Raw genomic sequence first — 11527 nt, 5'->3', positions numbered from 1 at the left:
TGGGTATGTTGGTAATTTATTTTGTGATAATTTGACTTTAACACTATCTGACAGTAAGGAAGATGATATAGATTTTGAAGATTTTGGAGACTTGAGCAGAGATTGTAAGTAGTTTTTGGTGTCATTTGATGGTATGTTAAAGGACTTGTTTATGAAAGATAGGATGGTAGAATGAATTATTTGAGATATAGGGGGTGAAATGTCTAAACCGATAGATGAGAAGGAGTGATTCAGGTAAGTGATAGAGCCAGCTATTGAAGATAAGGCTACGGCGTCATTGATAAAATTAAGGTTGGATTGTAGTGAGGAGAACAAGTTTGCTAAAATGTCTTGTATGAAAGGTAATAGAATGAGTTTATCATCAAGGTTGCTAAAAATGGAGTTGAATTGGCTAATTAGATCAGTTAAGGATTGTCTAACAAAGTCAAAGTATAATTTGATGGAGTCTTCATCTTTAAATGAAAATGTTCGTTGATTGAATAAGGATAACTTAGATTTCAAGAATATAATGGAGAGCGCTCGGTAGTCTAGATTGGTTAACTTTTCCAAGTATTTGATGGAATTGTTTAAATCACTTAATCGCTTATTTGAAGATAGTGATATGATTAGTTTGTTGATCAAAATCATTTTAAGGCTATCCAGTTCCATGATTAGTTGAGATGATAAACTAGAAGTTGAGGTCATAATGAATTCGTACTTATCTAATAAGAGTATGGATTCTTTGAAGTTATCACATTTGATCAAGTTATCTAACTTTATGGGTAATCTTAGTATGAACTGGAGCTCATTACTCAAATTCAACAAGTCAATTGAAGATTTCAGATTAGACTTTATATTTCTAGTGTTCTCATTGAATATTGATAGATCATCTACTAAATTCAAATCTAAGTCTAAATTTGAACTTTCAATTGAATTAGCAGTTGATTGGTTATTTAAGAATATATTATAATCCTTAATCAATAGATTATTTAAATCATTGGTGGAATCAAATAATTGAGATTTGAGTAGCTTTGGTTGCTTATTTATTTCAATTAGCCTTAAATTATTTAGAGATTCTAAATATTCTAAGTTATCTGTAAACAATCGATCCATTCGCCTCAATAGTGTTCTTGTTCAACCAACCTCAATGTCCCTAAATTCAATCGATACAAAAACAAAAAATAAATTGCAATCTGATCAAGTTATTTTAGATCTACAATGTTCGTTATTCATCTTCATATACACTCTCACTCACACACTTAATCACAGCTGCCGTCAAAGAATTAATTGAGAACAGTTTAGACGCTAATTCAAGCATAATTGAAATTAATTTCTATAATTCTGGTTTCGATGGGTTTAAGGTTATTGATAATGGCTTTGGTATCCACGAATCATCCTTCTCATCCTTAACTAAGAAGCACTTTACTTCAAAATTATCCAATTTCGACGACCTCAACAATTTATGCACTTTCGGTTTCCGTGGTGAAGCCTTATCCAGCTTATCTACCATCTCTAAGTCCTTCGATTGCTTAACTGCAACCGATGTGACGTCACCAAAAGCTACAAACATCTCCTTCGATAACAAAGGAAACATTACTCAGTTAAGACACAATATCCCAAGACAAAGGGGTACCACCATCTCTTTGTCTACTTTATTCTACAATTTACCCGTTCGAAGAAGGGAGTTCGAAAAGAACCTTAAGAGAGAATTCAGCAAAGCTATCAACTTGTTACAATCTTATGCGTTATGCCCTTTACACTCAAGTGTCAAATTCAATATTTCCAACTATAATAAAGCTAATAAGAAGTCTATCATCTTTCAAACTGCAGGTAAATCTTCTTTACCTTCTTCAATCGCTTCTGTATTCGGCTCAACAGCAAATCAATCTTTAGTTCCGCTCTCTTTAGAATTACCTGTTCAAGTCGATCCTTCTATAGCAAAACGTGAGGGCATAACTAACACTTCGTTCACTGTAAACCTGATTGGTTCAATATCTAAACCCTTATTCGCTCATGGAAGATCTACTTCTGACAGACAATACTTTTATATCAATGGTAGACCTTGTAATCTACCAAAAGTCGCCAAAACAATTAATTCCCTATTCAGATCTTACATTAATCAATCTTATCCTTTTATCGTCGCTGATTTTAAGATACCCACTGATGCTTACGACGTCAATATTACTCCTGACAAGCGTACAATTTTCTTACACTTTGAATCTAGCTTAATAGATTCACTCAACTACCATTTGAACCTATTTTTTGAACCATTTAGAGGTCACTTTACGATAAACAAACAGTCTCAATCAGTTCCAACGCCAATTATTCATCAACCTAGCATTCAAATGCACTCAATCCCTTTAAATGAACCCCCAAATAAGCTTTCTGATTTACCTCAAAAGGATGCTGATGATGATCAACACAGCTACGATAGGGATGCTGAGTCATTGTCAGAGGAACAAATTAGTCAAGATGATTTTCAAAAAAAGCCCAATAACAACTCAATTGATAGCGACAATGATGGTTCGGTTGTGTGCGAGAAGGTTAACGATTTACCCGAAAATCCAATGAGTAGCTCTCAAATAAATACGAGACATGCTTCATGGGCATCAGAGGTGTTTCCTGATAATCAAGTAACAGTTGATCGAGCACCTAAAAGAAGGAAAACTGAGACAGAACTAATTGATGAGATTAGCGATAGAGAGACTGACACGAAAATTCGAATCGATCAAACTGATTCAAAAGTTTTTGACAATGGCTTTTACAATCAAATAGATGAAAATGATGTCCAGAATCCTCATAACATTGACATGCAAATCGTGAATGACACTTTTACGATCGACGAAAGCTCAGAAGATGATGAGCCAAACTACTTTAGACAGTCACTGACTGTTAATATTGACGAACTTCATTATAAATGGCAAAAAGATACAAACAAATCGAACGCATTGACTAATGAAAATTCGCAAAAGTTGTACTCAGAAAAACTGGAAAAAGCTGGAATAGAGAACTTTGATAACTCTCAAGCTGCAGAGCAAGCGCTATCGCGAGTATTGCACAAGACTGACTTTGAGAATCTAGAAATACTTGGGCAGTTCAACTTAGGGTTTATGATAGTCAAACGCAAGGCTGTCAACGACAATGGTCTACAAGAGAATGATCTCTTTATCGTTGACCAACATGCCGCAGATGAGAAGTATAATTACGAGAAGCTACAACTCAATTCTAGGATACAGTCTCAGAAGCTTATCAAGTGAGTTGGAAGCGCAACCAGCGTAGTGATTATTGACTTGTTTGGCAGGCCACGTACTCTCGATTTAAGTGCGTCTGATGAATTGACAGTTTTTGACAACCTGGAGACGCTCAAACAGAACGGCTTCGAAATTCAAGTTGACGGAGATGGCGCGAGTGGTAGACGATGCCAATTGGTAGCTCTGCCCCTGTCAAAAACTACAGTGTTCGATTTGAGGGGTACGTTGATATTCAAGTCGATATATGTCTAATGGTAGCCAGTAGATTTAGAAGAGCTGATTCATGACATCAATGAAAATCCAAGCCAGGTTCCCCGATGTACAAAAGCAAAAGACATGTTTGCTAGTCGAGCATGCAGAATGAGTGTAATGGTTGGAAAATCCCTGAAGAAGAAGCAAATGACAAGCATCGTTAGGAATCTTTCAACACTCAAACAGCCCTGGGTGAGTATCTTCAAACTACTATCATTGATTAAACTCCTAATCTGTGTAGAACTGTCCTCATGGGAGGCCAACGCTGCGGCACCTACTAAGCTTAGAGAACAAGCAGGATGATTGGAATGAGTGTAAAATAGATTGGAATTATTTTATTTAGTTTTATCGTTTAAACACGCCTCTAGTTTACGCGTCTTTCATAACCGTCATGGAATCTGAACAGCTTGCTATGTTTTGTCCTGATCCCGTAAACAACCCAGATTTCAGGATACCCAGAATCAAAGGGATTGATCACGATAATCTACCTCCATCTGAACAAGTAGGTTCCCGTTTGATTGTGAACATGTGACTGACAAAGGAGTCAGATTGAGCAAATGGACCAAAGAATAACACTTACGTTACGTTAGTAGATTTAATCGGATATAACAAGGCTCATTTTCTTATCAGAAAACATAGACGCTGATCTATCAAACGTCTACAATGTAATTCTCAGCCGCATTCTGCCTGAAATCAAAAATTACGGATTAGCAACTGATAACTCGAGAAATATATCCAAGGTTTGTCTTTCGATTTTGAGACAAACATTCTTAACGCAATACTCAGTACTGGAAGTCCTTCTTCGAGCACGCAGCACAGGTCAGAGTATCACAGACTGGAGAGCAATCATTCGGAGACACTTATTACAGCGATGATCTTACAGCCACAAATATCAACCACGGTGCTGAGCGCGATGACGACAGGTCTATAAATGAGACTTTCAATCAAGACTCTTTCCTCGGCCAATTAGCTAACAACGGTGTATCTTCAACACCGTTGCCTAAAGTTGATGGATCAGAAGCTAATATACAAGATAGATCGACAACAATACCTAATTCGCTTGAATCACCATTTGAAAGACTTAGAAGACAGATACGCGAGAACGATGACGATGATATCAACTTTGAGACCAGTAATTCTACATCCATCCTGCCTTCCTTTTCTTTACCTTCCGCATCTGAAGCTGAAGCTGTTGGAACTGGAACTGGTGAAATCAAGCCTGATGACTCACAACTTGCTGATGATACCATTAATTATAATGACACAAACAACTACCATGAAAATCAACAAACTTCATCTATGAGCTTCAGTTTCAAGCACTCCACGCATGAAGTGCCGATCAATAAGGAGAATCAGGATAACGATGGCTTAGAGAAGACTCCTAAGAAGGGGAAGGTTATCAGCAATCCTTTTGGTGGTCCAAACTGGAATGGTATCACCGATTTGAGAAACACACCACTGCGCATAGACAACAAAGAGGGAAAATTTAACTTTTCAAGTCACAATTACAGACAGAGTGATGAAGATGGCCTTGATTCCGATGAAGATGAAGATGATGTTTTACCCCCTGGAATGTCACCTCCACAGACGATGAACTTTACTATGCCAAAGTCTAAATTACAGAAAACACCAGCTAAAGAAGCAGCAGCTAGTATTGTGGATGACATACTCAGAGAAACTGGTCAGTCTAATAAGAAACCCCTCAAAATTAAGGCAATTAATGCTGGAGATGATGACAATGAGGATGACCAGGATACACTCATGCATCAAGGATCGTTTATGACTAGAAATTACAGTAAGGGCAATGACTTTAATCCTGATGTCTCTTCATCTTCTACGACTAGCTCATTAGACGATACTAGTATACAGCCACAACCACTTGCGCTCACCGCTGCTGCTGTGATGGCAAATGTACAAGACGACTCAGACTCAGACGATGACAGTATAAATAACAGTATGAGTAATCAAAATACAGATGCTTCTGATACCTTGTTTGGACCTCGATCTAATAAGAATCAGGAATCAAAATTGCAATTACATGGCGATGTCACATCCACTTGGTTCGGTACGAATATCAATAATGCTGGTCATGATCCTCAAAGCCCACTTGGTAAATAAATTATTAGTATCATTTTACATGTATTGTACAGTTTAAGCCACTTTAATTGTATTTCACTTTTCAGGAGTTTCTGCTGGCTGATTTGTGTCTTTAAGTGAATGATTCGTTTCATTTGCTGGCTCGTGTGTTTCTTTTGTTGGTTGATCTACATCCTTGGCCTCATTTGGTTCATTCTGCTTGTTGAATTCACTTTGCTTATTTGGTTCTTTTTGCTCTTTCGAATTTGCATCACTTGGATTCTTTAGATCTTCTGTATCCTTTGCATCTTGTTCATCCTTTGTATTTTCTTCATCCTTCTCATCCTTTGCAACTTTTGACTCGTTACTTTTATCTTTCCCTTTCTCATTAGCGTTGCTATTTTCATCGTTCGTATTTGAAGTCTTTTGATGTTTAGAACGACTAAGAAGGGTTGTTCCTAAGACTTTGTAAGCAAAAATGTAATCTAGAAGTATTATTACTCCTTACTTTTTCTAGAGATATCTGTAGTATGCATCCAATCAGCAGGAAAAATGGCCGCTAATTCGGCATAGACCTTACTACGATAAGTTTGTTCACGCGTTGGAGTAGGTTGGTTCTTATCCAACTCAGATCTTTCAAGGTCTAAATGGTATATATCCTCTTTGATTTCAGTCATTGCCATCAAAGCGGTGTTCATCTTTTCTGTCCACTTCCAGCGTGGTTTTGGTGGATCAGGTGCTTGTTGATGCTGTGAGAGCTTTAATGAATGACCACCTGATTTAATGTCTTCAGATATTTTAGCATCTTCTGGGTAACGCTCTTGGAAATGATTCCAATCAGCTTCATATTGCTTTATAGCATCTTCGTGGTCATGAATGTACTGGTCCCGCTCATTGTCAACTTCTTCTTGAAATGCACCCTTACATAACTCGTAACGCTCTTCATAGAAATTTTTGTGGTAATCGAATAGCATAGTCTTGGTTAATTTCATCATAGTGAATCTGTTGTATGGAAAGAGTCTAGGTAAACGATTGAAAAAGTGATTTTCATCATACTGTTCTAGCTGGATAGCTATTTCTGCTGTACGTTTGAGTGGATCTTTGAGACTTTGAGGAAATTTTGTTTTTTGTTCAAAATTCTCCTTCATAATGAGTACGGTGAGCTGCTCGAATGCGCTTTGAAGATCCTCTGAAATAGGTTCAATTGGGTATTCTTTTTTACCTTTTGACCAGGAAGGTGAAGGTAGATGATCCATTGTGAAACCTGTAAGTAAACCACCTTTCTTTGGACCAATAATTGAGCTAACGTCTGTACGTGTTTGAGACTTTGATGGCTCTGGAGAGTCTTTATGTTGGGTAGTGATTGCAGGAGAATCTCTGCTCTTGTTGATGGGTGTATCAGATACATCTAAAGAAATGCCTTCAAAAGATATATCTGGAGCAATTGGAGTTGCAGGTAGTTGCGGTTTAGGGAAGAAGGAGGAATACTTGGACAAGTTGTGTAAGCTTGAACGTTTCTTTTGCTTGTCTTTGTCAGAATCTTTTTTCTTCTCTTTAAGTTGAGAAGGAGATTTAGTCTCTAGTTCGACATGATCAATTGTAATATAAAAGCCCTCATTTGTAGGTTTGGCCATCATCTTTGGTTCATCAACGGTGAGTTGACTATCATCAACGAAGGGGTCATTAACGTCGTAATTATCGTATTCAGCGCGTTTCTTATCTGGATGAGGTTCATCATCATCCTCAGCATCACTAACATGATCCAATAAGTTGATCAAGTTCGAGTAAGGCTTATCGGGAGAAAGTTGATTAGAATTTTTAGACAAATGTAAAAAGTTGAATAAGTAATCATCTTTATCCAAATCAATGTCTAATCTAACCGTTTGAAGTGGTTTTAGTTGCTGATTTTCAAATAAAGGTGGTGAAGGTGTACGCTGCTTACGCTTCTTAACAACTTTAGATAAATCATTTGGATCTTCGTTCAATCTTTTATTTTCATTTTTGATTGTTGATTCTAAAATCTCTTGAGATTCCATCTGATTTTCCTCTTGATATTCACCTTGAACAAGGACAACCAAGTTGAAATTGGATTTGAATTTTTAAAATTTACTTTGAAATTTCAAACCCACTAAATCTCTAAAATGATGACTAAAAAACAGCAAAGTCAAGCTCAACCGTCGTAGTAACGCTTTGACGACATATTTAGAACTGAATTGAGATTTAAAGGGTGTTTCAAATATTTTACTTAAAAATTGATTTGTAATTTGCATATTATCTTTTGTTCTTTTAATTTTAAATTTTACACACTTTCACCTCTCTTTCTACTCAGTCACTCAATCATTTAATGGGAAAATCTCAAACCAAGAAGAGAACCGCAAGGCATAATCCAATTCGTGTCCCGGATAGCCATCACAAGTCCTCCAAGGACAATCACACTCAGGTTATCCCCGTTTTAGAAAAGTTTAACTCGCCAAATCCAAATGATAGAGTCTGGGCTTGTGCAGCAACTTCAAATCTAATTGCAAATGATTCTTCCACTCGTAGGCTTTTACAATCTAAAGGTGTCATTTCTCTCTTAATTGGAAGATTAACCGATGATGAACCTGATGTTATAAATGAATCAACTGGTTCTCTTAGAAACCTTTGTATTGATGGTGGTCCGGAAATCTGCGCTGAAATGTTTAATAAGAACATACTTGCTCCTTTAAAAACTCATGTTACAAAGGTTTGTTGATCTCTTTTGTCTTCTTATTACAACTTAATTAGCATCTCAATCAGATTATCCCTTTGATTGAAAATCTTATTCAAGGTCATCCACCCGCTGATCACGATGAAATGTCTTGGAGAAATATTGTTTGGTCCTGGGTTGAGAACATTGTTACTATCTTCTGGTGTCTATCGTTAGTTCATCACCAAAGTTATACTTATAACTAACAAATACATCCAGTGAAACTTCCAATAAAGCATTCAAAGCCGTCAACGATCTCTCATTACCTCCATTCTTGGTTGCATTTTTGAAGAACGACCTTAGAAAAAATGCACCTCTTTCAACTACTATTGCTTCTGCACAATGTTTATTCGTTCTTTCTGAAGAAAATAGTATGTTTAAAAGGCACTTCACTGACAACCCTGGTGATTGTACCGCTCTTGTCGATATAGTCCAAGATTCTTTCGACGGTCAAGACCAAGTTAAGGCTACCCTATCAAAAATCCTAGCTTGTGGTCAGTCTTCTATCTAATTTGAGCTCACTTACTGAATAATCCTCAAAGGTATAATACGCAACATATCTCCCTTGCCTGCTGTGATTCCCGCAGCTGCTATTGCTAATGATAGTAGTACTATCCTACCTATTCTTATTTCTTGCTTAAACGCAGACTTGAAATCTCTCTCCGATGAAAGTGAGACATTAGCGTCAAAGCTGGTGAGTATATCCTTCAAATATCAAACTCAAGCTCATTATCTTCCAGCCTCAAGTTTCTACCAAGCAAAACAAGAATTCTACTGACCACAAGTCAAATGAGGAGAAGAGATTAGATGAAATTGAGCTTGTTTTGATCGCACTTCAAAGCAGTCTTGACGTCCTAACAGGATACTGCTCTCAAATACCTGACGATGACTTTGAAATTAATCAAGATGAAGAGGATCAGAATGAGGATATGGAAGAGGACATGGAAGAAAACATTGATGCAATCATTGAAGGTGATTCGAACATGCAGGATAATGAAATTAAAGATACTCAACCAGTGGCAACTACTTCAATCATTCCATCCTCTTTAGTCAAGTTGTTTGGTCCAGAGATAGCCTTACATGAGGGCTTAATCAAATTAGCTTTCCCTACCAACATGTCTCTCCTTCGCACTGGATTATCTGCTAGGTCACCTCATCCACCAACAACTGCTCACTTGTCCGCTGTACATTTGCGTGCTTTGGAAGCTCTTCAAAATCTGTTATTATCTTTGGCTCGTTATGCACCATCACCATCTAGTCCTACATCGGATAATGAGGCTCAAGCATGGTCGGAGCTGAAGCAGCAATTGAAGCCAGCGTTGTCTCAGTTATGGAATAAACTGTTCGAACTAGGTCAGGCGATTGAACCATGTGAAATGAATGACTTTACGATCAAGACTCAAAGCGCTCGCTTCGGTTGTATAGATAATCTCGTTGGATGTATGCTAGGTGTTTCAAAGGTATTAGGAGAAGATTTGATTCTACAATCATCGGAAATTGCAGCTTTGACTTCAATTTACAGGTCTACGACTTCCGATGCTCTCAAGAGTAAGGTTATTGGAACTTTAGGTAGTCTTGCGCGCCGTCAAGATGCCATTGAAGACAACAGATTGATTGGCAACTTTTTCATCGATTTGTTATTCAAATTACCACAAGTAGCGTCACAAGCCACAGCTGAATCAACGACTGCTGAAGTAACAGTTGCAGTTCTCAACGAGCTTTTCGATGTTTATGCTGATGAGAACTCTTCTTATGATGTTCCAGTGTTCAGGTATGAAAAATTCTTGAGCAAGCTTAGAGGCGTTGTACCTTTAGTCAGGACTTGCGTACGTATGTTAGTAATCAAGGATATCTTAGCTGACTCATCTACAGACACGCTCGGTTGACAGAAAATTCAATCCAGAACTCCGAGCAACAATAGACGAGGCCTATCAAAACTTCCTTTCTTTCATACGGTATAGACAATCAGTAGTTTAATTAAATACAATTACACTTATAACGCTAAACTTAAGAATGCATTCTAATTTATACGGCACTCGCGGGTCTTTTTTTCTTGCGCACGGTCAGTACTTGGGCTTTTACAGGCTCAGTATCTGCTGTCGCTTTAACTTTCTCAGGGTTATCGACTTTAACATTTGGTGCTATGTATGCTTGAGAATTATCTATCAATGTCCTGATCTTGTTTAACCACGATGACGTTGCAGACACCGCGCCTTCAAACGTATGGAAGTCCGAGTTTGTCAGCAGATCATGAATTCGATGGAATAATTCTATCGAAATATCGATATCTTGATCCGTCTTATTCACCTCAATTGCCTCTTTGATTGGTCCATCTTCTCTTGAGAAATGTAGAAAGAAGAATCCAGTCACTCTACCTGACGCACACTCCTGTCTATAACCGAGTCTTTCCCAAAACTCTTCAATTGAGATGCGGTCTAATGCGTTTTGCTTATAGCTTACATTCTCTTCCTTGCTGCTTTCACGTCTGGGCTTCTTCAAAGAACGGCCGTCCAGAGCTTCAGCTGAGTTAGCCAATTCGTCCAAAAATCTCGACTTTGGGTCATCTTCAAAGTAAGGTATCAAAGATGAGAGGTTCCTGGAATTCAATTCCTGGTTGGATTGATGTGGATTACCGTAAATCCAATCATTATCAACCTTGATGATCCCTATCGCCTCTTCTTGAGAAAATCCAGGCAGAAAGAGCCATCGCTTGAATGGAGTGAGGTTATCCAATGTTTGCTTCCACCATCTCTGCAATTGCATGTCAGAGAGTACTCTCTTTTTACCATTCTTCTCGCTATTAGGGAATATGTATGCATTTTGAGCTCGAGAAAAAATGTGTAGCCAGACTTGCAAATTGAAGGCTACTTTGGCCCAGTGTATGACACTTTCAATCGCAATTGACATTGGTGAAGGTGTCAAACCGAATCCTGTAGAGTCTACCTTTGAGACGTAAATAAGGACTCTGTCATTCAATTTGAATAGATGCAGCTCTATCGCAGAGCTGAGCGTATCATATTCTGCGAATGCAATAAGGATCTTCTTGATTGGTGGATTTGGTATAGATGAGGTGAACGGGAATAGATGTTGCTTTAATTGAGTGAAATTTGAGACTAATGAGATTACTGTTAAGCTCCTCTTTCCCGGTAATCTTTCCTCTAGTTTTCTATTCAATATGTCTTGTAGACTGTCGATCATCACCGTAATCACCGAAGGAAATCAAAATCAACAATCAACATTT

The 11527-nt window shown here is 37.8% G+C and overlaps 5 protein-coding genes across 5 annotated transcripts; 3 read left to right on the top strand and 2 right to left on the bottom strand.

Moving 5' to 3' along the window:
- Positions 1-1126: 1126 nt before the first annotated feature.
- Positions 1127-3785, top strand: J056_003118 (DNA mismatch repair protein pms1; the record flags this gene model as incomplete). The annotated part of the gene is made up of 4 exons (XM_009268422.1): positions 1127-1199; positions 1249-3232; positions 3281-3450; positions 3493-3785. 4 exons carry the CDS (start codon positions 1127-1129, stop codon positions 3783-3785), a joined length of 2520 nt encoding a protein of 839 aa, XP_009266697.1.
- Positions 3786-3873: 88 nt separating this feature from the next.
- J056_003117 (DASH complex subunit ask1) lies at positions 3874-5600 on the top strand (the record flags this gene model as incomplete). Its single annotated transcript, XM_009268421.1, has 4 exons — positions 3874-3984; positions 4031-4067; positions 4113-4222; positions 4269-5600. The coding sequence occupies 4 exons, from the start codon at positions 3874-3876 to the stop codon at positions 5598-5600; spliced, it is 1590 nt and encodes a 529-aa protein (XP_009266696.1).
- A 54-nt stretch (positions 5601-5654) lies between these two features.
- On the bottom strand, positions 5655-7594 carry J056_003116 (uncharacterized protein; the record flags this gene model as incomplete). Its single annotated transcript, XM_009268420.1, has 2 exons — positions 5655-6016; positions 6067-7594. 2 exons carry the CDS (start codon positions 7592-7594, stop codon positions 5655-5657), a joined length of 1890 nt encoding a protein of 629 aa, XP_009266695.1.
- A 308-nt stretch (positions 7595-7902) lies between these two features.
- On the top strand, positions 7903-10263 carry J056_003115 (uncharacterized protein; the record flags this gene model as incomplete). Its single annotated transcript, XM_009268419.1, has 6 exons — positions 7903-8283; positions 8337-8458; positions 8506-8780; positions 8829-8980; positions 9027-10112; positions 10159-10263. 6 exons carry the CDS (start codon positions 7903-7905, stop codon positions 10261-10263), a joined length of 2121 nt encoding a protein of 706 aa, XP_009266694.1.
- Positions 10264-10311: 48 nt separating this feature from the next.
- On the bottom strand, positions 10312-11484 carry J056_003114 (Histone acetyltransferase; the record flags this gene model as incomplete). Its single annotated transcript, XM_009268418.1, has 1 exon — positions 10312-11484. The coding sequence occupies one exon, from the start codon at positions 11482-11484 to the stop codon at positions 10312-10314; it is 1173 nt and encodes a 390-aa protein (XP_009266693.1).
- Between the last annotated feature and the right edge of the window lie 43 nt (positions 11485-11527).

The sequence above is a fragment of the Wallemia ichthyophaga genome, assembly GCF_000400465.1.
Source record: "Wallemia ichthyophaga EXF-994 unplaced genomic scaffold scaffold3, whole genome shotgun sequence".
Taxonomy (NCBI): Eukaryota; Fungi; Basidiomycota; class Wallemiomycetes; order Wallemiales; family Wallemiaceae; genus Wallemia; species Wallemia ichthyophaga.
Note: the sequence above shows the minus strand (reverse complement) of the source record. Positions and strands in the feature narration are given on the sequence as shown.